Raw genomic sequence first — 27155 nt, 5'->3', positions numbered from 1 at the left:
CAAGATTTAACTTTGGTAAATGATATGAGTCAAGGAATTTACCATTTCTTTTAGATTTTCCAATTTGGTGGAATATAGGATTTAAAGTATGTCTTTATAATTCTCTGGATATCCTCAGTGTCTGTTGTTATGTCCCCCTTTCATTTTAATTTTGTTAATTTGGATTTTGCATCTCCACTTCTTAGTTAATTTGGATAAATAATAAAATAATAAATGTTGTTTATTATTCCATAAATAATAAGATTTATTGATTTTCTCAAAGAGCCAACTCTTGGTTCCACTGATTCTTGGTTTCATTTAGTTGTTTGTTTCAATTTCATAGATTTTAGCTGTGAATTTGGTTATTTCTTGCCGTCTACTTTTTTGGGGTGTGATTTTTTGTTGTTCTAAAGCTTTTAGATGTGCTCTTAAGTTGTTAGTTAATGAGATCTCTCCATTTTTTTTAAATGTAGACACTTGGTGCTAAGAACTTGCCTTTTAGAACAATCTACATTATGTTCCATAAGTTTGAGTATGTTTTTATTCATTTTCATTGAATTCTAGAAAGTCTTTAAGTTCTTTCTTGACCCATTTTTCATTCAGAAGAAACTTGTTCAGTTTCCATGAATTTGTAAGCTTTCTGTTTCTTTCTGTCATTGTTGAGATCCAGCTTTAATCCATGGTCTGGTAGAATTCGGGATATTATTTCAATTTTCTTTTATCTGTTGAGATTTGCTTTGTGTCCCAGTATGTGGTCAGCTTTGGAGAAAGTTCCATGAGGTGCTGAGAAGAAGGTATATTCTCTAGTGTTTGGGTGAGATGTTCTGTAGATATCTATTAGGTCCGTTTGGGTCATAACATCTGTTAGCTCCAGTATTTCTCTGTTTAGTTTTTGTCTGAATGACATGGCCGTTGGTGAGAGTAGGGTATTGAAGTCTCCCACTGTCAATGTGTGACGGTGAATGTTAAGCTTTAGTAGTGTTTCTTTTACAAACATGAATGTAACACAAATTTCTAAACGGTCTTATTAATAAAAAAAAAAAACTCAGAGTCAGATATTGGGGTGAATGCTGAAAGATCAGAGAAACAGAACAAGCCACAGCCAACCTCACCTTACCAATTCCTCAACCTTCAGAGTGTGAGTTCCTGGCTCTCACACCTTATATACCTTTCTCTGCCCTGCCATATTACTTCCTGGGATTAAAGGTGTGTGTCCTTCCCAAGCAAAGACATGAGATCTCAAGTGCTGGGATTAAAGGTGTGTGCCACCACACTTGGCTCTGTTCCCAGTGTGGCCTTGAACTCACAAAGACGGATTCTGTTTTCACATCTATTCTATTTATCTGTATCTTTTTGTTGTGGAATTGAGACCAGTGATGTTGAGAATTGTCAATTCTTGTTTTGTTGCTGTTGTAGTGGTGGTGACGGTGGTGGTGGTGGTGGTATGTGTGTGTGTCTGTTTCCTCTCTCTTGACTTTGCTGGTCTGGGATTATTTATTCCCTGTGTTTTCTTGTATGTAGTTAACTTTAGCTTGGAGTTCACCCTCTGGTGCCTTCTGTATGGCTGGATTTATAGGTGAATATTGCTTAAATTTGGTTTTATGATGGGATGTCTTTTTTTCTCCATCTATAGTGATTGAAAGTTTTGATGGCTGTAATAGTCTGGGCTGGCATTTATGGTCTCTTAGAAGCTGCAGTGAATCTGTCCAGGCCCTGGTGGCTATTGGAGTTTCCATTGAGAAGTCAGGTATTATTCTAATAAGTCTGCCTTTGTATGTTATTTGGTCTTTTTCCCTTGCAGATTTTAATATTCTTTCTTTGTTCTGTGCATTTAGTGTTTTGATGATTATGGGCTGAGGGGACTTCCCTTTCTGGTCTAGTCTATTTGATGTTCTGTATGCTCCTTGTACTTTGATAGCATCTCCTTCTTTATGTTAGGGAAATTTTCTTCTATGACTCTGTTGAAATATTTTTTGTGCCTTTGACCTATGCATGATTTTTTTCTCCTTCCTCTAATTCTTTTATTCTTAGATTTGGTCTTTTCATAGTGTCTCAGATTTCCTGGGTGTTTCGTACCAGATTTTTAGATTTAACATTTTCTTCAACCAAGGTATCCATTTCTTCTACTGTGTTTTTAATATCCAAGATTCTCTCTTCCATCTCTTGTATTCTACTGGTGAAACTTGCCTTTGACGTTCCTGTTCAAGTACCTTAATTTCTCATTTCCAGATTTCCTTCAGTTTGGGTTTTCTTTATTGAGTCTATATTCACTGTCAGATCTTTAGTGGTTTCATTGCCTTCCACTGTTTGCGTTTTCATGTATTTCTTTAAGGGTTTTATTTGTTTCCTCTCTAAGGACCTCTATCACGCACATAAGAGCTGTTTTAAGGTCTTTTTCTCATGCTTCAGCTATGGTGGAATATTCAGGGCCTGCTCTGATAGGATTGCTCAGCCCTAGTGGAAACATAACAGCCTTGGCTGTTACTGATTGTTTGTTTTTGGTTTTGTTTCAATTTTTAGAGACAGGATTTCTCTGTATATCCCTGGCTGTCCTGAAATTTGCTCTATAGACCAGGCTAGCCTCAAACTTAGAGATCCACTGGTCTTTGCCTCCTGAGTGCTGGAATTAAAGGCATGCATCACCACTGCCTGGCCTGTGTTTTTACACTGACATCTAGGTATCTGGGGTTGGTAATTGTTATTCTAGGAGCTGATATCTGGACTTGTCTTTATTGGGTGGATGTTTTGTTCCTTGTGTTTTGTTTCCTATCTGGTTCATAGGAGAGCGGTGGCCGTGCATTGCCTGTAGAAAAGTCTTATGGGGTCCCAATAAGTGTGGGCATTGGGGGTTCCAGGTAAAATGTGTTTCTCAGTATTGGAGTTTGAGACTTAGAAATGGGCTGAAGATGTGGAGGGGCTTGCAAGAGGAAGGAAAGCCGTGTGATCCACCAGGGTCTGCTTAGCTAATCCCCTGGGAGTGGGGGCAGAGAGTGAGGAGGAGCCAGAGCAGAAGGTCTGCTACAGAGCTGGAAATGAGACTGGGTAATTGGACTTGGAAGAATGGATGGAGAGGCGAAAATCTGTCGTTAATCTACTTGTTTTCCTGGTCAGAGTGGCCTGTGAGTTCCCATGGAGTGCCTGCTGAAGTTGGAGGCTGGAACACAGCTAAGAGTGAGGGCAAGAAAGTTTGAAGGGGAAGATCTGTGTGATCCCCTGGAGATGGGTGCAGGAGGGGAAGATCTGTGTGATCCCCTGGAGATGGGTGCAGGAGGGAAGGGAGGCTGCAGCAGGTATTCTGCTGCTACACTGCTGGGGTTGAGACTGGAGGATTTGATTTGGAGGAGCAGAAAGAGAGATGAAGATCTGCAATTATCTACCTGCTTTCCTGGCAGGAGTAGCCAGCAGGAGCTGGGGCTGGGACAAAGCAACAAGTAGAGAGAGGGATGTTAGGAGGGGAAGGTCTGTGGGAGCCACAGGAGATGAGGTTGCAGGGAGGCTGCCACGGGTGATTTTGCTGCAGAATTGGGGATGAGACTGGGAGATTGGACTTGGAGGGATGGAGGGAGTGGTAAAGGTCTGTAGTTAGTCCACCTGCTTCTCCAGCAGGAGTGGCCTGTGAGTTCCCAGAGAGTGCCTTGTAGGAGGTTTTCCACCTAAATGTCACATCAGTAGTTCAAACTTCATATATCACAACATGCTATAAGGGTGTGGCTGATCTGCTTGTTTCTATAAATTTGAGTGTTGTTTCAGATAGCCAACTTGAGTGGAGTCAGCTTCACAAGTATCTCATACCTGGGTCTCTTCTCTGTCTCTGAAATTATTGTCTTTCATTAGACACTCACCATTCTTATTTAAAGATTTATTTATTTATTATGTATACAGTGTTCCATTATAGATGGTTGTAAGCTACCATGTGGTTGCTGGGAATTGAACTCAGGACCTCTGGAAGAACAGACAGTGCTCTTAACCTCTGAGCCATCTCTCCAGCCCTAAGACATTCACCATTCTTGCTAAAAGAGTTGCTCATAAATGGGTTTCATGTTTCTAGCCTCTCTTCATGCCAAGCCATATTCCCTTGAGTATCATTATCTTTCCAAGGGAAGGGGGGCAGCATTTCCAGAGGGCCTGTCAGTTTTATAAGGCTCACATTTCCACTCTACCGAGTAGCCCTTTCAGTTGGGTGGCATTGTTTTCTTTTTAAAGATAGAGGAGTTTAAATTCAGAACTAGTATGTTGCTTAAATTTAGAAATGTCCACTGTTGGTATGTCTCAATACATTAGTACATCTCAGTATATTAGTTTACCTACAAAAGTCTTTATTCTTATCTCCATGGCTGGGCCTACTCTTTCCCAGCCAAGCTGCCTTTTGCAGGATCCTAAGGCAGAGGTTGTATATGGGGACTTGCCATAGGAGAAGTCCTGGTAATAGGAGATCCTCAGTAGTAGGCAAAGGCTTTAAATTTTCTTTTTTAAAAAATAACATTTTTATTAAGAGATTTTCTATTCATTTTACATACCAACCACAGATTCCCCTGTCCTCTCTCCTCCCAACTCCCAGCCTTCCCTCCCAACCCACCCCCGATTCCCATCTCCTCCAAGTCAAGGTCTCCCATGGGGAGTCAGCAGAGCCTGTATAGGGGGGCCCCAGGCAGTGGGATCAGGACCTGTCCCTAGTGCATGAGCCGGGTTTTTGGAACATAGTGCCTATGGTGAGACACTTTGCACAGCCTTGGTACAGGAAGGAGAGGCTTGGACCTGCCTCAACTGAATGTACCAGGCTCTGCTGACTGCCCATGGGAGACCTTGCCTTTAAGTTCTCTTTAAACTGTGCCCTGGTGGTAGGGGTGGAAAAAACACAGATGCACAGACACCTGCAAACACACACACACACACACACACACACACACACACACACACACACACACACCTTCCTCTCTTGAGAATGCCATAGACCAGGGGTGTTAACTGTTGGATTCACGTTGTGTGCCCTGAAATTGACCCATTAGAAGTTACGTGCTTTGCCAAGGTTGCCATCTTTTGTCATTAGCTTTCTAAAGGGAAAGAATTCTTTAAGGTTTGTACCTCTTACCAAAGCTGACACATTCCATTGCCCAATTAACAGTAGTGCCCTTGGTTTCACCAGGTCTCACAGCTTTTCTAATGACATGCGACTAAAACGCAGTGATAAAAAGAGCATCCTGTAGGCTGTTCCAATAAAATCACCAAAGCAATGATTGGAACAGACTGCCACTATCTCTTTCTAGGCAGCAGGTGGCAGTGTGAATCCACCAAAATTCAGTAATTCATTTAAAGCAAAAATCGGGAAAAATGGAAAGAAAAATTATTTATTTTGCTACATATTAGTCTTCTGACCCAATCAGTAAAAAAGTCATTATTCACACCACACTGGGCAATATGCATTGTAATTTTTAACAAATAATAGGAAACTGTTAATGTGCTCACAGGAAATGCAGTTTTGTCTCGGGCTTCTATGGTCATTTATCACCGCACTTTGTGAAATCACTCATTTGTTCTAATTTGAATGTAAATGACTCTAAGGTTTTACAAATAAGGTGACAGACTCACATAAATGTAATTGCAGGGTTCATCTCCTTCTTTTTATATATCACTCATTAGGTTATGAATTAAATACATCGTATTAAACCAGGGGCATGTCCAATGATGATATTGTAATGGCAAATTACTCTATGCTATTAGAGGTGTATTTTTTATTCATGGACATTAATTTGTCATTAAGCGGCATTAGTTTAGCACTTTTATGTGAAAGACGTGACCTGCAAGAGGAGACATGCTGCTGGGTTCTGAGAGGAGAGGACTCAAGGGGCATAGGTAGAGCCTTTTATCTCTGTGAGGAAACATGCAGAGTGGTTTGTTTCTTGTTTTGTTCTGTTCTCTTCTATTACAAATATTACGTAAGTAATTTCCTCGCACTGAAGGTATTCTGTATAGTACTCATACCTGGATAATCTAGTAAATAGAACCTCGATTCTTGCTACTAGTCTTTGGGTAGTTGAGAACTAACCTGAAGAGATGGCAGTGCCTCAACCCGTCCCCTATCTCATCCCTTATACATGCTTATTCTTTATCCTTCATCTTCATGTGCTTGTACGCTTAATGGGCTACAGAGACAGTTGGGCATTTTCTTCCTTTGGTGAACGTATACAGATTTAAAGATTTTTATTCTCTCATGAGAGTTTTGGGGAGATTTCTGGGTAATTTTGTTCCTGTTTTTGTAAATAGCAGTCTTATGGTTTCTCTTTTAAGAAAAGATTTTTTTCCGGTTCCAACATCAGGAAGCACTGATCTCTGAGACACCATCTCCAAGACTGATAGTCTCCTCAGGCAGATTTGAATCATCCTCCACAGGGTACAGTATGCTTAGAAAATGCTTTTCCCTGCTTTTGCCCTGGGAGATTTTGGGTATAAGACCTAGGACCTCATCTCCCACCAACTTCAGATTTTTCTCCCTTCCTCCATATTGCATGAACTCAGTATGTGTTGAGGGGACAAAAGTTAACCTTCATTCAGTAATTTTATCTGCTTTTTAATGTTAATATGTTAAATAATGGTGTGAAAATTGTATAAGTGGCTATTACTTTTACCTACTGAATACGTTTTGTTCAGTTGGAAATACTTCCAACAGTGACTGAACTTGACAGTGAGGAGCTTATATATTATTATAACGGATTACTATTTCTTAAACTAAATAATGCGACAATGACTTATTGGAGGTGATGTCTTCTAAATAATATATTATTTTAAATTTAATTATTAAATTAGCTGTATTACCCAAATATATAGTGGGTATTCTGTATAAAATAATTTATCCTCAAGGTTGAAAAGTTATAACCCATATTCATTTTTCTCTAATGCTGAGCTATTTTTTCCTATTAGGGAAGACAAATGATTTACTCACATATATATTTAATACACTCATAGTCCAATGCACTAACTGCATGCCATTCTGTGCTTCCCTTGAGATGATACCTTTGTGTTTGGAGTATATTAAAGTATTACTTTTGGAAAATATATTACAAATAGTTTAATCTTTTGGATTCTTTTTCAGTGAAAATAATCAGGAAGGCTAGAAATGTATCAACCCCAAGTCATAGCCAACTACTAATTATTTGTTCTATCAAGAATATTTGCCACCTAGCACAAGTAATCCAGAATATCAGATTTGCCAAATATCATTCATATTTGGCTCCAGAAATGCATCATAAGATCTTCAGTAGCCATTTCTGGGTCCCAATTAATTTTTTTCATATGCTATTGTGTTGGCTTTCATTCTTAAAGCCCGTATCGGAGGATGCCAGCAGTTGACAGCCCTAAGGCCTGCTGTCTGCTGGGAGAATCATTTCAGCATTTTAATTTGTTATTTGGATAATCTAGGGTTGATTGTATCTTCTTTGTGAGTTTTTAAAGAGAGGGAAGAAATCTTTTAATATCTGTAGTTTCCATTTTAAGCTAGGCAACAAACAAAACCAGAAACACTCTACCTACACCCCCCAAAAATCTGATTTTGTGCATGCATTTTTCTCAAAAAATAAAAATTCTTCCAATATCTTATGGATGCTGTAGTTCAGAATCAACAGTGTATATATCTCATTTTCCTCCATTATTACTACTTGAAATTAGGGATGGTTCAAATGAAATCTGTGCTTCATTTGAGACACTCATTCTCGTATCTATCTTCCAACTGTAAATATTTCCACTCAGTGAGATGTGTGCCCTCTTCTCTGATACTCATGCACCTTCAGCTCCTCATTACAGCCTTTTGCCTCCTGTGTTGCCCATGGTTTCAGTCTCTCCATCAGAAAGATGGGAGAAATTTTTCTTTATCTCCTATTACTACAACAGCCTTCTTCTTCCCTTCACTGTGAACCTGACACTGGCTTTCTTACCTTTTGTGCCGTGAGTCTTTCATAATAGCTAACAATGAGCCCTCTGTGTTCTCTCCTCTCTCCTAGTTCCCCTCCTTCTTCTTCAGTTCCTTTACAAACTCTTCTTCTCCCATCAACCCGAGGATAGGGAACACTGTATGTGGTCCATCTCTTCTGCTCACTGCAGCTGTCTTTCTACTGTGGAGGTCTCTGCATCTCAGCTCCAGATGTATGTTATGTTAGCATTTCCACTGGATACTCTACATGCATTTCCACTGGATACTCTACATTCATTTCCACTGGATACCCTACATGCATTTCCACTGGATACCCTACATGCATTCCCACTAGATACTCTACATGCATTTCCACTGGATACCCTACATGCATTTCCACTGGATACCCTACATGCATTTCCACTGGATACCCTACATGCATTTCCACTGGATACCCTATACACAGTTCCTGATTGTCTTCATCCAATCCCACATGCTTGCTCTTTGCCATGCTATTAAGGCAATATCATTCTTTTAGTTATCCCAACCAGAAACCCTGGTCTTTAGAAGTTTAGGTTATCAGGAGAAGCCACTCCCCCATGGGTATTTTTACTTCACGCGCTTTTTCTTACCCAAACTAGAATTCTTAGACTGCTCCATGACTGTGATTCTTGCTCAACTTAATTGACTTGGCTTCTTAGATGGTTCTCAAATGCGCTCCTTGTCTTCTGATCGGCACTGACATCACTGACGTCTGCATTCTTTCTCTTGGACTCTCCTGAAGTACTTACACACAGCTCCCTGCTTGTAATTATCACCACAACAATGTTGAACATCTGTTTTTAATCTTCAAAATAATTTCTTTCCCCAAAAATCTTATATAGCTTTCTATCTTCTAATTGCAAACTAGTTTCTGATCTTTCTCATTCTTACTTCCTTTATGTACTTTCTTTCACTATATCCCAAGGATGATGTACTTTGGTCATCTCCAATCCTCTATCTCCTGGGTTCATTCTTCTGGACATTCTGCAGGTATTCAAGTGGAACTCATGCCAGAGACCAAGAGTCACCCTAGAATCTTTCCTCCCCTGTGGCCAGCATGCAATGTCACTTTCATACATACATTGTTTGGTTTCTCATTCTCTCCCCTTCTTTCTATTTCTGTAACACTGTCTTCATCCAGGTCCTTGTTACTTCCCCTTGTTACTTCCCAGATTAAAGAAACTTCTTGCAAATTCTTCTTGCTCCAATTCTTCCTCCAATGTTCTGTTTGATTGATTTTTAAAAAGTAATTTTCAATCCATGAACTTTATTTTCAAATAACAAACTGATTATATTGCACTCTTGCTTAGAGTCATTCAGTGTTTGATGGTTCTCTGTAGCCTTTGGTATAATGTTCATTCCTCTTAATTTGACACACTAGTCTGCATGTGTTACAAAATTTCCTATCTCTTTAACTTTATTTTATTTTTTGACAATTAACTGCTCAAGTGCTGTGCTGCCATCTTAGGGAACGCTGTACATTTCCTTAAAACTTTGTGCAAACCCCTTTTATGTGGGTTGGTTTTCCAATCATCGTCTTTTGAGTTCCTAATACCCTAAGTACTTGGAATACACATTTCCTTTTCCATAACTGGCCGAGTAGGGCACTCATTTTGAGTTAGATGCCCTCTTTAATTGTGAGCATTCTTCTGGGAGGCTAATCACAACGTATCACATTTAGTTATCTATCTCCTCTTATGCTGGTTTGTTTATCTCCCTGTGACACAAACTCATACCCTAAAGTCATTTGACCTTAAGTGACTTAACCTTTCTGCCTTTCAATCTTAGTCTGTGAAACAGGTACAGCATCCTTTTACCCCTTAGTGTTGCTGAAGGATTCAATAAGATAGTGAATGCAATGTGTCCTGCAACACAGATCCTGCACCAGTAGATGCTTGAGAAACAGGAGCTGACATGGTGGGATGCTCCCCCCCCGCACCCCCCCCCCCCCCCCCCGTGCTCACATGCTGAGTAAGCAATGGTGAACTTTGAAGCAACATTTTTCAGCTCATGGTGACTGAGGCCAGCATTATTAGTACCTGATCATGGCCATATTTCTCCCCACCCCACTAGAATTCTAGCTTACTAAGAAACTTTCCCAAAGAACAATAAAAAATTATTCATGAGCCTTAGATATTATGCATACAATTGATTATGAAAATGTACCAGTAACCTAATTGTAGAATTCCTCCGTTATATAGCACAAATATATTTAAATAAGTCTTCTAAAAACTGCCAGAATTAGAGCATTTTTTTTCTTGTGTGTTCTGAATTGCTGGTAATACTTTGTTTTTATTTAATCAAAGCATATAAAATGTATATTGGTATTAGCATATAAATATATAGTACTTAAAGCTATCCAGAAATATGTACGTTTGTCTATAAATGTACATATATATATTTACACACCCATATATATTTATTTATTCACACACACATATATATATATATATATATTTATTTATACACATAAAATACTTGGGCTGGGCCTACATTATTTTATCACATAATAAATAAGTCTGATCTATATGGTCAATGGAATATTTATTCTCTTCCTTAGCAATTTGATTCATCCTATCAACTCCAAATGTAGTATTGAGAAAACTCACTGTCAGTTTACACTCATGATCAACAAGATAATTCATCTCCCTGTATGATTCATTCCAAGGCTGTTAGAAGTTGGGCTGTTTTCATCTGTGAGTTGGTTTTAGCCTGTTCTAGCCCCTCACTACGTACCCATGCTAGTACCCTCTATGTTGCCCCCTTGACCCCTGGAGTACAGTCCTTTCCTGCTGCACTGCGTTGGGTAGTCACGTAATATCTTGATTTATAACTAGGTTGTAATCCAAATAGGAAACAGGTGGAATCACAACTGGGTATGGTGCCTTGGATGTTAATGGCTTGGCTCAGCCGTGGAATTTCTAAAGCTGTATACACTTTTTTTGTCTTAATTATGCATTCATTAAAAGCTTTTATACCCCACAGAATAAAGTAAATATTTTTTGATCTCCATAGTGTGCTCCCAGACTGTAGATTTGCACAGCAGGGTCTTGATAATCTGAATAAATTGTATTTCCCCAAGGACTTTATCTTTCAAATAAGGTCATAAAGAAACGCAGCTCCCCCATCCTTGAATTTCTCAATGTGCCTTTTCTGCCTGAGAAGCGGAGTATATTATAGTAACAGACACATGTTTGTGGGCCACTATATTGTCTCAGTCTGTTCTTCTCATTCATTGCTGAAGTTGGTTTCTTTTTTTTAAGCTCAAGGACCATTTTATTCAAACTTGAATGAACAATGAGAGGAAAGGTGAGCTGTTCAGCTGCAGGAAAGAGCAGCCTGAAGAACAGGAATAGAGAAAGGCAAGCCTTTTGAAGTTGGGTCCAAGAAAGCAGGCGGGTGCCATGTTGGAGATCTGTGTGTAGTTGCCTGGGAAATGGAGGGTCTTCAGAAACAGTAGGAAAGTCTAGAGGGTCAGGGCAACTACACTATATTTTGGTTGATATGTAAACAAGAAATAGAAAGGGAAACAGAAAAGCTACCCATTATTACTTAGAACTCAGAAAAGCAGACAGGGTCAGCAATGAACTTTTATAAGCAAGTAGTGGTAAAGTGTTTATACACACAAGAAAAATAATGATTTTTACCTGAGAGCTGTGATTTTTGATGATCCTTATTGAAAAGCAAAGTGTTGTTTGGCATTCAGCATGCCCTTCCTTCGTTTCACCCAGTCAGTGAGTCAAATTGGAAGAACAGGTAAAGCTCTTGCTGAAGCACCATTGACAGTAATTTTAAAGGAAATATCAGGTACAATAACTATTGGCCATTTAGACTCCATTCTGAGGATGTCACTGTACATGTGTTTCTAGAACACACATCACATTTCCAGAACACATTGTCACTTTTCTTAGTATTTAGATATGAAAATTTAACTTGAGATGCTGTCCACTGCCTGGGACCATCTGGGAGGCTCAACTTGAAATCATGTTCTTTTACTAAAATTCTAAACTAAAGATGCCATCAGTACATTTATGAACCAGTGAAGGAGACAGAAAATAAAAAAGTTAGAAACCCAAATAAGTGTCCACAATCATTTGAACTAACAATATATTTTGAGTCATCAGGAACAAGATGGCAGTGTATCCATTTTTAATGGCACCTTGCAAATAGCAGACAGTGGTCAACATTTTTATGAATGTTTTATTCTGTGTTTAGGATGCCATATTTAGCTAATATTCAGTCTGTGTTCTTTTACCTGATTGTTTAACATTAAGATGTTTAATACATTTAGTTAGCATTTGATAAATTACCTTTACATTCTTTAGACGTTTCAATATTTGTAGAGCAGGGAAGTCTGTTTTACTGTGAACCAAGAAATAAGATTAGTAAAAGCTAAATATTTACAGATACACTGTTTTACTTGCCTTCCATCAATTAAAACTTAACAAGTAGAGACTTTGTGAGGGATAAAGACGACATAAAGAAAAAAATACACAGTCTGCACCTGAGGGAAAGGTCCACTGGGCAGCCATTGCTTGAAAGGTCAGAAAAGAAGCAGTCATCCAAGCTGGAGTGCTTTGCCATCCCAAGGAAGGACTCAGCCAGATCTGGGTGGTCCCCATGAGAAGAGTATTTAAGCTGAAGACCCGCTTTACAAGTCTTTTAGCCTGTTGTTTCAGTCTTTAAATGCTTTGCCAACAATAATCATTTGGGATGAGGAAAATTATGAGAGAAATCATCCCTGCTTGAAACTGTATGTTGCAGTTCTGGCTAATACTATGGACACTGGATTTTTCTAATCGTCACTAAAACCAAGAAAAACCAGATTCTCTTTCGACGTTTTGGAGAGAGAGAAAATAATTTGACATGGGTCAGATCAGAAGCCCCAAGATGCACTGCAGCAGCCAGCCTTTGTTTATCACAGTTGGGCATTCTACTCTTCACTTACTATGTGAAAACTCTGTCACCTAGATAGCATTGTGAGATATTTTCTTGAATTTAGATCAAGTAGTTGAGAATATCTTTCTCAATTATTAAGTCCTATCTATAATGAAGTTGTTACTTCTTCCATAACAGTCCTGGATATGTCTTATAACTTTTTTAAATGATACAACAAATATATTTCAGTTACAACAAATGGGAAGATTATCAGGATATTGATGATGATTAGGATATTGTAGAATTTGCAAATTCTAAAATGCAAAAGTTACCTTCTGCTGCAGACGACTCCTGACTTAGGATGATTTGAGTCTCAGTTTTACCACGGTGTAGCAGTAACACACTGTAGAAGAAGGCATGCTTTGCATGTTGGCCTTTCCCCGAGGCCATCCGTGTGTCTTGTGATACTGTGCAGTGGTGTCGAGCCATAGCTCCCAGTTAGCCTCACAGTCTCTAGGGTAAACAACCCACAGTCTGCAGAACACTCCCACAGAGCTATGAGATGTGGTAATTAAGTGTACAGTGTATTTTCAACTACTGTATTTTCAATACAAAATAGATTTATAAAGAGGTAACCCAATCATAAGCATTAGAGTTTAGTTGGGAACAAATTGTCCTAGCTCCTTACTGTATAATACTTGGCATTTGGTCTCAGTAAGTAGCTGACATGGTATCTTAATTTCACTTTGAGTTGACAGAACTACCAACAGAGCCATGCTGGTTTTAATAGAATATTGGGCTTTTTGGAATAATTTTGAGTCATTTTATAGTTTCTTGATTTCATACCCTGGGTGACCTTTTCTTTAGCACAGAAAAAAAATTATCTGAAATATTATTCAATTTGCCCATCTGAGAGGTAAAAATTCTGGAAATCAAAAATGGAGCTTCTATTTACTTTACTCTCGAGAAATATTTGATATTATCCTCAATCCAAGTCATAGTTTTCACACTGATAGTATGTGTTGTTGGTGCTTATTATTCTTCCATAAGTCAGTGACATTCTTAGAACTAAATGAGGGAAGAAGAGAAATAGCCATTATTCAGGTGCTGTGTCAATCAGGTTTCCCACCAGTAAGTGAAAGCATCTCTATGTTTTTTTGTTGTTATTGTTTGTTTGTTTATTTAAATCTAGGGCCCCCAGATTTGAGGTATCATGTTTTGGGACAGGTGTTGGGATGTGATAAGTAAATGTGATCACATGATAACAGTAGATGTGATCACATGATAACAGTAGATGTGATCACATGATAACAAATTTTTCCTGTGTTGTATATAATTCCTGTATCGGGGGTATGATTACATTGCAGAGCTGGGTGGGCAAGGAGCTACTGAGAGGCCAGGGGGCCATTAGAGTAGCTGAAACTCGATGGACATTGTTTCTGAAACACAGATCACTGACCGGCAGATTGTATTGCAGTTGGTCCAGAGGGCACATCCTTTCACTATGGCACTCATGGGCCGTCACTCATGGGCAGAGCATATGCAGACTCTAGATATAAGATTTCATATTTTTGCCACCCAAGAAGATCAGTGGAATGCACGTGAATCTAGATGACATTATCTGAGAGATAGGTTCACAACTACTTTGAATTACAGAGCAAAATTGTTATAGAAATGTCATTATCGGCTTAGCTGAAATACTAAGAAATGCATTGGAATTTTTTGCCAGTGACACCCATCTTCATTCATGGGTCAGTGAGACCCATGAACAGACATCACAGAGGCCAAGACAGTCATTCCTCTTTGCCTTCCCTGTTTTGGGAAGATGGCAGAGGGTAGCAGGGTCAACCAGACACCTCAGGCTCACTTGCTTCCTCCCACCCCGTCTTAACTATATGACCATTTTGTCTTAAAGGGGTAATTATATTGACTATAATCCAAAGTAAGGCAGTAGTTAGCTTTTTTGTGAGTTTTTTCCCCCTCTTATGACTTTCCCAAGTTAATCTCAAGAATAGCTCTTTTAAGAATCTCACAGGAATAAGCCATAGAAAAAGTCCAAATGTGGGAAATATGTAAGTTTTTGTGAATTATTGAAATTGGAAAAGTAGCATTTATTCTATAGCTAGTAGAGTGTTGGGAACACACTTTGTGACTGTTCTATAATTTAACTTGTCATTCGTATCATAGGAAACAAGTAGAAGGGAAAAGAGAAGCCAAATAGCCCTGAACCAAAGAAAAATAAATATTATTTAAAAAGATTCCCTGAAGAACAACAATGTATGCCCTATAATTCTGAATAAAAACTAAATTTCAAGTGAGAACCAGTGTGACAGAAATCAAACCTTTTTAGAAGGCAAAGAAAGGTTTTCTTTTACTCAGGAGACTTTCTTGTTGCTGAGTTGTGATTTCCATTCAAACCTCCTGCCTCTCCATGCATGCTCTAAGTTTTTAAAGCCACAGAATGTAAGAGAATGGAAACAATCTCATAATTAAGGTAAAAATCACTTGGAAAGTGTCAAAATACTTTTGGTCCAAGTAGTCAGTTGGTAGAAAAATTATTCTTTCTTAGATTGAATGAAATTTAGGGTTTATTAAAACATTTTTTTCCTCAGAGACAAATGCTTGCATTCTGCTTGTCCATTATGTGTATCTGTATTTACATTGTATTTTCCAGTATCGTCAACTTGAATTATTATTACCAGGTTGTCTTCTTGGAAAATGGAGTGACCACTGGTTTTGTCTTTGTGCATGGGAGAAGGCTAGAATGAGGCTAGGTGTGGTAGCTGATAGCAGTTTTCCCACTCATTTGGGAGGCAGAGGTAGGAAGATTGTCATGAACTCAAGGCTACACGGCATGGGCTACATAGTGATTTCCAGGCCAGCCTGGGCTACAAAGTGAAAACTTGTCTCAAGAAATAAAAGAAAAAAAAGTGTTGTGTGATATTTTGTTTGTTTTCTGACAAAAAAAGCTTGCCTGAAGATCAGAGGGCAGAGCTAGCCACTAGTTAACCATAGAGACCCCACAGTGGTGGCTCATGTGGTTAATCTCAGCACTTGGAGACTCACATCTTTAATCCCAGCACTCAGGAGGCAGAGAGAAAAAGTAATGAGGATGGGTGGAGACAGGATCTCAGCTCTTTTGGTCTGAAGATCCAGAGAGGTAAGAAGTTACTGGTGGCTGTTCCTCTGCTTCTCTGATCTTTCAGGTTATTACCCTGATATTTGACTCTTGGTTTTTATTGATAAGACTAATTAGGTTCACGTTTCAAAAAAGAAAAAAAATGAGAGAAAGTAAATAGGTAAGATTAGGGATGCTAATGAAGTATGAAAAGTAGCCTGCTTTGGATGAAGTTCCAAATTAGCTGGGCAGGTTGGAAAGACATAGGCTATTTTGTCCACTTAATTTTAAGTAAACAAAAAAAAAAATCTTTGGACTTTCTTCATTAAGCTCACATGTTGACCACCTACCTGCTGCATGGTGAATACCAGGATGGTATCCAGGTGGATACATGAAAAATGACCCATAATCCTTGCCACCAAGAGCCTTGGATATGTGGAGGGATACAGATTTGTAACAAGTACTTCAGATACCTGCTAGAAATCTGTAGAAGGGAGGGTAGAAGCCCAAAGAGAATGTGATCAATTTGACCTGAACCAGGGAAATTGAAAAAGTAAAGTGAGATTTTTCATTCACTCATTCATTCACCCATCCATCTATCCATCCATTCAGCATGTACCTGACATTTGGAGTAGAACAGTAGACAAGACTGGCATGTCGTCTTCCCGAAGGACTAACTTATTGGGGGCTGGACATGCACACATAAATACAGGTAAATGTAGAAGATAATTACAGATGGGGATGAGTGTTGAGAGCAGACAAAGTAGAATAATGTGATAGGGTATCATCACATGGAGACAGAGAGGGGCATGCTGGGCATGATGCTTAGGAAAAATAAAAGAAACCGTATTCCTTATTCAAAAGAAATTCGCACCTGCTGCTTCCCAAGTCTGGAACATTGTTCCTGCAGTTCCAGCTCCATCTTAATCCACAATGTAGGTTTCATGATTTAATGAGTTATGGTGAGGCCAACAAATAAGGAGGCAATTCTTATTTAAATGATAGTTTGAGCTGGTGTGATGGGTCTTGGCACTGCTAAAGGCACTTGCTCTAAGCCTGATTCCTTGAGTTTGAGTCCAATCCCTGAGACCCACATGATTTAAGGAGAGAAACAACTCCCACAAATTGTCTTCATATCTCCACACAGCCTGCCACTTGTATGCACATGAATGCACGCATGCAAACACACACACACACACACACACACACACACCACACACACACGTTATTAATTAATAAAGTAAAACATTACAAATCTTAAAAGGTACAGACATCAAAAGAATTGATAAAATGTAAACACCCAGAAGATGGGAAGAAATAGAAAAACTGTAGGAGATGTGCATCCCCTGTCTCCCTAAGTCAGTGTCTACTCTTCCTTCACCTGTCAGCCCCATGTTCTCAGTAAACCCTAAGTAACTTTTCATTGCAGATCAAACCCCTGCTACAGCCACCCAGCCTCGTGATCTACCCTTTGGGGTTTTTAACCTCAGTTATTATTGATAAGGGGATAGACAAACAGACAGACAGACAAACAGATCTTCCAGAAGACTGCCCTCTACAAGGACTGGTCCTCACTTATCGCTGGTTGCAGTGTATTACAGTGCCCGTTGTGTTCGTCCCTTTTGTTGTGAATGTGCAAGAGGTTGTCACAGCTGGAGCCAAGCCAGTCTGGTTAGTGATATTGCTCTGCAGGATGAGAAATTCAGCAGGATCCAGGTCATGGAAGACAGTGCAGTGTTTTCAGTTTTATTTTTTTTTCCTATAAGCAAATGAGAGTCTGTTACTAAGCTTTTTAAAATTCTCTTAAAAAGTTTTGCTTACATAAAAAAGAAATGACTTTATGGAACAGTTGTTAGAGAGTGATGGGGCCCAAGGGGTTTATGGACATAAACTTCAGTTCTGGTTACTTTCTGCTGAAATTGGGGCATTGTAGGGGCTAGGGTCCAGTCCCCTCCATCTTCGGTGGTGTTTTTAATTTGATTTATATTTAGTTGTTAAATTAGGAAGAACTGACATCACAAATGTTGAATTCTTACCTAAGTGTAAGAGATGTGTATGTAAGTTTGTTTTTATGTCTTATAGTTTTTACATACATTTTCTTTATCATTTGTTATTCAATATATGTCCAAGTATTTTATTGTTTTAAAATGTCATTTATTTACTCTTTGACAATTTCATACATGAAGACAATGTATCTTAAGCCTACCCACCCCCAACACTTCCCTCGCACTCTCTCCAGACAACCCTGAGCGTATCTTCCCCCCACTTTGGTGTCCCCTTCATTCTCTCTCATATATATATGAGTTTTGAACAGTTCATGGTATGGTCAGATTCTTACATAAAGAGAGAATTGAGAATTTGATTCCAGAGGCAGGAACTGTAATTTTTGACAGTTCTAGAAGTCCAGACAAGAGATGATAAGGGACATAAAAGAAATGCTAATAAGGAAGGACAGATAGGATTTGGCAATTGACTAGATAGCTATGAGAGAAGAATGTAGGCCAGTGTGGGGGCTCCTGATGCAGAAATCTAAATGGGACCATTCTCCAAGAAGATACAGAAGAGCTGAGAGTTGATTCAGCAGTCACAAGCGCTTGTTACTCTAGTAGAATACCTGGGTTTGATTACAAGTCCAGTTTCAGGGGATCCCACATCCTCTTCTGACTTCTGGGGGCACTTAATTCACGTGGTGCATAGACTTTCACACACAGAAAATAAAATAAATACATCTAAAATTGTTTAAGGAAAAGAATATACAGAAGAAGCAAGCTCACAAAAAACAGGTACATTTTGGATATGTTAGTACAATAGGCTATTGGATGGATAGCTGAGAGATGCCCCTTTACAGCTGGTGAGAAAATGGATTCTGAGCTAAGGAAAATGACTTGGATAGTAATATAGGTTAGAGGACCATGAAGTTATGAATTTAGCACTCAAGCCTATATTTTCCTTTTTATTTGGTTCTTTTCTTTCTTCCCTAATGTTTTGGTACACTTTATTTCAGGTAATGGATATCTAGAGAGGCCATATCCTTCATGCTAACCTTCTTGCCTCAGTGATGTGCCACCTCCAGCATGGCTTCAGGGACAGACCTGTCTGGTGAGGCGAGGGAGTGAAGAAATCACCAACATAGAGACACATAGACACACAGTAAATCTGGGATCTGGTAGACTAGGTTATCTGATTGAGAAGCCATTGCACACCAGAAGCTCAGTGTGTGTGTGTGTGTGTGTGTGTGTGTGTGTGTGTGTGTGTGTGTATGTGTGTATGTATGTGTGTATGTATACAATTGAACAGAGAGGTGAGGTTATTGCATACAGCTGGACAGTCACAAGGAGACAGGTTTAAGCTAATCTCAGTAGGAGCAGTCTCTATAGGTGGGCAGCCTTCAGATTGTAAACATCCAGGGAGAGAGAACTATGGTGGACATTTTCTACACACACTATCAACATCTTCACATGGTCAAGAGGAAGACTTTTCTATCCCTCTGAAATGGTGTTGCCATTTTCCCATAGGTCTGAGGCTAAGGTCCTTGCCATGGCTGCCTCATGTCAACAACACACAATCACTTGGGACTTCAAACATTTAAAGCCTCCTCCACTCCCAACATTGATGAGCTTCGGTTTCCAGATACAAAGCCACAGTGGTTTTTAGGCATTCCTGGTTTTGCTCTGACAGGCCCCAGTCTGCTCTATACTTTGCATGAGCCCAGTTGTTGTGGGAAGTGCTTTTCAAGAGGTGTCTCCATGAGAACCCCATGAGTTGGTTGGCTGTTTTTCATTTGTAAATGGTGACTAGTGGGAGTCTGGTGATGGCCTACCAGTATGGTAGTACCATATCTTCATGACTGTGGAGACCTGTCCATCCCTACTGTCCTGAGTTGCCTCTATGTCTGTGGTGTTCTGCCTTGAATACAAGTATTTTTTTTTTATTTTTTCATTTTGGTGGGGGGCAAATAAGCAACCTCTTTTTTTATAAAGCCTAGAATATAAATGTGTGTGTGTGTGTGTGTGTGTGTGTGTGTGTGTGTACGTGTACATTGATAGATTGATAGTGATTATCTCTGCCTGATGAACTGATGCATGGTTTTCCTGAAAGCTCACAGATCCTATCTGCCCCAATAGGAGGGGTGTGTGCTACTGCATCATGGTCTCAGGGAGGTGGGTTCTTCATTCCCCTCAACTTCCCATGGCACACAGTTGAACTACAGAGATGTCAAGTATGTGCGGCAGGGTGGACAAAAGCTTCTGACATAGCTGGGAATCACTGGAGATTTGGGGACACTGTTCTTAAGGAGCAATGCAAAGGTGGAGCCTGAGCATCTTCATCTCAAAACTACTGTTTCTCTCTCACACAGACAGGTACAGTGGCCTTCTCATTTGCTGCTCAGTTATTTATGGCACATAATTCTTGGATTTTCAGTAATGTAGTCCTGAAGAAGATTAAAGAATGACCTTTAAAGGAAACACAATGGGGCTGAGAAGACGGCTCGGGTGTAAAATGCTTACTGTGCCAGACTGAGGACCTGAGTTTGCATCCCCAGCACCCAGATGGGCATGGCAACCTGTATCTGAAACTCCAGTGTTGTAGGGAAGACAAGTGGATCCCCAGAACCCAGTGGCTAGTCAGTCTTTCCACACTGATGTGTTCCCGGTACAGGGAAAACCCTATGTCAAAAAATAAGGGGTGGAGAGGTCAAATAAGACACATAACATATATGAGCGTCTGGCCTTCACAAACATACACATGCATGCACACACATGTGCTTGTGCACATGTACATGAATACACCCACATCAACATGCACATATAACATACACATATATGCATGCAAAAATTTTCAAAGGGACTGGGGAGATGATTGGTGGTTAAAGTGCTTTCTGAACAAACATGAGTGCTGACTGGAGTTTGGATTTCTAGAACCCACATAAATGTCAGATGGATGTGGCAGCCTGCCTGTAATCCAGCCTTAGAAAGCAAAGACAGGATCCTAGAGCAAGCTGACTGGGGAGACTAGGCAGATCGGTGAGTTAAGGGTTTCACTGAGAGAGAACTGCTTCAATGAATAGGATGGAAGTGGGATGCAGGATGATTCCAAACATTAATGCTGAGCCTCCCTTATACATACACACCTATGTACACACCCACCCACAAGCATGCATGTGCTTACACACAGGCAAACACATATGCTGAAATGGAAGAAAATAAAAATAAAAAAATAACAAAAACAACATTGGGGGGAACATAAATTGGGTTAGTAGGGAGATGGGAAGGATCTAGGAGAAGTGAGAGAAAACATTATCAAATTATATTGTATAAAAAGAAAAAAGAACAGTTATTTAAAACCCCTCATTAAAATAATTGTCTAAATTATCTACACTTTTGAAGTGGACTGCTTTTAAGTCATGGGCTTATAATTGGAAGAAATCCAGAATGAGTGCTGAAAGTTAGAAAGACCCCTGGTGAAGTGTGTTCAGTTACCATTCCATATCCAGTTCATGCTTTCTTCACTTGCTGTATGCCCATCACCTTTGCACTATGGGTGTTTCTGCTCCTGCCCACTCTCCTCTTTGTGCCATGATGCTGGCCACCGAATCAGATGATGCCGGCCACCGAATCAGATGATGCCGGCCACCGAATCAGATGATGCCGGCCACCGAATCAGATGATGCCGGCCACCGAACCAGATGATGCCGGCCACCGAACCAGATGATGCCGGCCACCGAATCAGATGATGCCGGCCACCGAATCAGATGATGCTGGCCACTGAACCAGATGATGCTGGCCACCGAATCAGATGATGCTGGCCACTGAACCAGATGATGCTGGCCACTGAACCAGATGATGCTGGCCACTGAATCAGATGATGCTGGCCACCGAATCAGATGATGCTGGCCACTGAACCAGATGATGCTGGCCACTGAATCAGATGATGCCGGCCACTGAATCAGAATCCTGCCACCCCTGCAATGGTTGCAAAGCAGGCTTTGGAAGAACAGCAGAGTAATGCTGTGTGACACCAAAATATTTTTCAGGGCTCCAAATTGATGAACTTGCTTCAAAGATGTACTCCATCCCACAGACGTGTCCTGAAGTGCACACTAGAATCTCCTCTTCTTTCCTGCCAGCCTAGTACTTACCAATCCTAAGAAGTAAACTTTGAAGGACAATTTTAAGTATACTTGAAAAGCTAGTCCTGTAGCTTCTATATTCCTTTGATAAAATGTGAATAAGAAGTCAGGCTATTTTTGAGTGAAAAGCATGAGCGAATCCTCAGATGTTTGCATTGTAGTGGACTTCAGTGGTCATCTGTTTCGATAAATAGCATTTGGAAGATAAGCATTTAGTCCTTTAAAACTTGATGGCAAATAGACCTATCGAGAATCTTATAGTTGGGGCTCCCCTTCCTTGCCCCACCATATCAGTGAAGTTTCATCAGAGGTTTTTTTGTTTGTTTGTTTGTTTTTTCAGTAGATTGTGGTTAACACAGAGAACCACAACTGGTTGGCATAAAGAGAATTAAGATACTGTGAAGTGCTCAGCCCTAAATGGGACATATCATACCCCTCCTTTAAAGTTAATGATCATCGTGGAAGAGGTGGAGGACATGTTGTAAGAGCCTGAGTGGTGGATTTCTGTAGTGACACAGTATGTCATTGACATTGCTGGACATGACAGGGCTGTTACACATATGAATCCTCAGCTCAGCAGCTGTGACTGCATGCATAAGACCTGGGCAAGATCAAACCAGCTAAAATCCCATCATGGAAAGGAACGGGGCTCATGAAGTCCCACCCTTAACTGAGGCACAACCGGAAACTATTGACTGCTAGGGGAAGAGGATTCAGTTTTCTTTATGAGTATGGCCCCTAAGAGGCAACCATGCTCCTGGAGGTTTTCCTACACCCAAGCAGATATAGGCAGCACTAAGTGGACTCTGATTTTTAAAAAAATGGAACATGTGAACTTGTGGTATATATGATCCCATAATATTTGAGCATTTAAATGAGTATCAGATTTTTAAAATACTCATTTAAACTGGCAATTATCATGAAATTATATATATAATAATAGGATAAATATTGTTAGACTTTTTAATAGTCTTAGAAAACTAGGAAAAGGAAATATGTCATGTTTAAATAAATAGGTCTGTGGAATAAATGGATGTCTCATAGTATCCTCAAGTCCTGCTCTTATAGAACACTGCCCACATATTAATGACAATGAAGTAAGAGTGAAGGGAATCTAATACACTATTATTCTTATTCTACTTAAGTAGGCAAGCTTTCCATTAACACATGTATGTACCACCCTGGCTCTCACAGGAGCACAGTAAAGGAGTTCCTGGGGGCTACAGCTTTATGGATATAATTTCCTAGAATCCTGACTGTATGTTTGAGAGCATGGCTTCAGAAACTTAGGGAATAAGTAGGAGGAATATTACTGGTGTTCTGAATGTTCAAGGCTAACAAAACAAGGTCCATGTTTAGGGGGATTTGATATATATTCAAGACATGAGTCTTTTCTTTGAGATTAACTCATTTGCTAAGATGTACATGTAAATTTTGTCTTTTAATTCCATTAAGACGGGATGAGTTGTTTTTATGTACAGACATAAAGAGACTGAAGTTTCAGAAACAATGCAAAGTCAGCGTGTCTTTGGGTTTGTACTTAATCCTCAATCCCCACTTAACTGCTCTTGTATTACCTTTAGGAGACAAAGAGCTAAACTGCAGGCCTGTTGAAACAATGATTGTCCTTGTATAGTCAGGGTTCTCTAGAAGATAGATAGAACTGATAGAGTGTGTGTGTGTGTGTGTGTGTGTGTGTGTGTGTGTGTGTTTACACAGGGGATTTATTAGAATGACTTACAGGCTGTGGTCCAGCGAGTCCAACAATGGCTGTTTACGGATAGAAAGTCCCAGATTCCAATAGTTGTTCACTCCATGAGCCTGGGTGTCTCAGCTGGTCTTCAGTATGCAACGGAATCCTGAGGAAGTAGTCTCTGATGCCAATGAAGGGTGAAGGGAGAGTAAAGGCAAGCAGGCAAAAATCAAAAGCTTCTTTTTTCTTGTCCTCCATAAAGGCTGCCATGAGAGGGTGTGGCCCATATTTAAGGCGTTGAAGGAGGGGTATGATATAGATGTCCAATTTCAAATTAACTAAAAATTCCTCACAAGTGCGTCCAGCAGCCTGGATATTTAGTTAATTCCAGATGTAGTCAAGCTGACAACTAAGAATACCCATCATAGTCTTTATTGGTAAGGACTTCCAAATGCTTCCAAAAAGTTGCAAAGTAGCATTTCAGCCAGCAAAAACCAGGATGCCCTTTCAGGAAATCCCCTTTTAAAGACCTCTTTAAGAAGATGGGTTTAGGGCCTGAAGAAATGGCTTAGTAGTTAAGAGAACTCTGCTCTTCCAGAGGACCAGGGTTCAGTTCCCAGCACCCACACAGCAGCTCACAACTGTAACTCCAGTTCCAAGGGATCCCTCATACAGACATGCATGCAGGCAAAACACCAATGCACATAATATAAAAATAAATAAGTTATTTTAAAAAGAATGTAGGTTTGAGGGATAAGAAAAACTTAAAGCCTTATAATTGGTAGGGTAGGGGGATGTCCTTAATATTAATGCCCCCACTACCTGTTATGAAAATAGTGGTGAGTGGACCTAATTTCTTGCCTGTTCTATGTGGATTCCTAAGAGGATTTTTTTATGTTTTTTTTTTTTTTTTTTTTTGGCACCCAGGAACTAAATAGCTTTAATTACTTGGATCTGTACAGACTTGCTGACCTCTTTCACCTCACTTTGTTGGAGAAGGCAGTGATTGATTTCCTAGTGAAGCATCTCTCGGAGCTCCTGAAGAGCCGCCCAGAGGATGTTCTCACGCTACCCTACTGCCTGCTTCAGGAGGTGCTGAAGAGCGACCGCCTGACCTCCCTGAGCGAGGAGCAGATCTGGCAGGTAAGGGCATGCTGCCTGGCCTTGGAGAGGCGTGCCATGATTAGAAAGGGAAGGATTCAGGTGCAACAACCACTGTTTGATGAGGCTTGGCTGCCAGATGTACTGAAGTCCTGCTCCTGCGGTGGGCAAGTCACTGGTGGACACCTGCCAGTCTGAAGCCCATCATGGAATGAGACCAGCACTGCGGCTTCCTCAAACCTAGGTAAATCAGAAAAGGGAAGGGATTTTCCCTTGAAACCAAAAGCATTTCTTAAGCTGAATATGAGCAGAATAGATTGTGAAATAATTTAATGCATGTTTAAGCTGCTGAAACAAAAGGAATTTGGAGTTTTGGGGAAAACCATTCATAAATATTTCTTTTAAAAATTATTTTCATGAGAAAAACTTAGAAATAGCTTTTAGTATTTCAAATAAACTTTTTCATTTGAGTTTTTAACTAATTTATAGATAACTTATTAGTTAATGAGGTTTGAAGTTTGCTAATTTTTATGCTTTAAGTTTGGGTAAAGGACTTGTCTACAAGTCAATAATATGAAAGTGAACAGATAAATTAATACAAGTGGTCATAAGTAAACACAAGTGTTCAAACATGGTTGTACTCTGGAATCTTCGGCATTTTTAAAATATTTGGCTTGGAGTCTATTCCAAAAATTCCTAAGAGTATAGTGTGCATGTCTAGGGAATTTGGATTTTTTTTGAAAGTTGTTTCTTTTATTTTTAAGACTGTACTATAATTACATTATTTCTCTCTTCCCTTTCCTCTCTCCAAACCTTCTCATATACCCCCTTGCTCTCTTTCTAATCCATGGTCTTTTTTCCCCCACTAATTGTTGTTACATGAATATAAGTATATGTATATACATATATACTTCTAAATACAACCTGCTTGCTCTGTAAATTGTTACCTGTATTGTGTTTTCAGGGCTGACCATTTGGTACTGAAAAACCAGTGGGTGTGCTCTTCCCTGGAGAAGACTATTTCTCTGCTCTCAGCATTCTTTCGTTGACTGTAGTTCCTGTTGTTAGGTTGAGGCCTTGTGGGTTCTCCCTCCCTCCATGTGGACATGTGTATTGTCACCTTTCTTTGGGTGGTAACGTGGGTGAGACTTTAGGGTGTAGCTTCTGATGTCACTAAGAGGTATAATTGCACAGCAAGCTTCCTGATCCTCTGGCTCTTACAGTCTTTCTGCCTCCTTTTCCAAACTGTTCTCTGAACCTCAGGTGTGGCAGTGTTTGGGTTTTGTTTTGTTTTATAGCCTGGCTAGAGGAAGTGTGTATGAGTTGGGCTTGTTCTCAGCTTGTGTTCTGTTTCCTGCTCCTGCCGCCATGACTTTGCTCTACCATCTTGAAGTCTATGTAACCATAAGCCCCAATAACCATTTCCCTAGTTGCCTTGGTCATGGTGTTTCATTTTTGCTATAGAAAAGAAACATACATAATTCTTTCACTATTTGGCTATGCATATTCCAAGATAATTTATTTTTATTTTAATTTTTTAAAGATTTTTTTTTTTGCCTTCATTAAGAAATTCCCAGCACCCACATGGCAGCTCACAACTGTCTGTAACTCCTGATCCAGAGGATCCAGTACCCTCACACAGGCAAACCTGCAGGCAAAATGTCAATGTACATAAAATAAAAATAAATAAATTTTTAGAACAACTAAAAATAATTCAGCTGTATTTATTTTTGACCGCTTGCACAGCCTTGATGCAGGGATCGGGTGCTTGGACCTGCCTCAACTTAATGTACCAGGCTTGCAGACTCCCCATGGGAGGCCTTACCTTGCGGGGAGGGAGGTGGGAGGAGAGGGAGGAGGGAAGACAGGGGGATCTGTGGTTGGTATATAATGTGGGAGTATCCATTGAGACTGGACTACCCAGTCTGCATTTTGATTGGTTGTGGTTTTCTGTAGTGGTCTCTGTCTGTTGTAAATAGAAGTTTCTTTGATGAGGGGTCAGGAATACATGTATCTGTGGGTATAAGAAAAAATATTTAGAATGTAGTTAGGGATTATGTTGGTTTAGTAAAGTGGTGGTTGGAGGTTCACCTTCAAGATCCATGAGTTTACTAATATTGGGTAGTTGGCTTGGTCTCCAGTACTAGGCATGACTTTCCTGTTGTTGAGTGAATCTTAAGTCCAATTGGAGAGTTCTTGGTTACTATCAAGGAATGTGTCCATAACTGCATCCTTCAGGTTAACTTGCCACGCCGGCCGTTGTGTGGTTCATAAGTGTCATAGCTGCAGTACTATTGGTTGCTTCCCTCCTTTG

At 39.9% G+C, this 27155-nt stretch overlaps 1 protein-coding gene across 1 annotated transcript in view; it reads left to right on the top strand.

Moving 5' to 3' along the window:
* Positions 1-27155, top strand: part of Klhl32 (kelch like family member 32) — a 182929-nt gene that overhangs the window by 91697 nt on the left and 64077 nt on the right. Inside the window, exon 5 of the mRNA XM_059254063.1 lies at positions 24668-24883. Within this exon, the coding sequence (XP_059110046.1) occupies positions 24668-24883 (216 nt within the window). The remainder of the gene's footprint in view (positions 1-24667; positions 24884-27155) is intronic.

The sequence above is a fragment of the Peromyscus eremicus genome, chromosome 2 (assembly GCF_949786415.1).
Source record: "Peromyscus eremicus chromosome 2, PerEre_H2_v1, whole genome shotgun sequence".
NCBI lineage: Eukaryota > Metazoa > Chordata > Mammalia > Rodentia > Cricetidae > Peromyscus > Peromyscus eremicus.
Note: the sequence above shows the minus strand (reverse complement) of the source record. Positions and strands in the feature narration are given on the sequence as shown.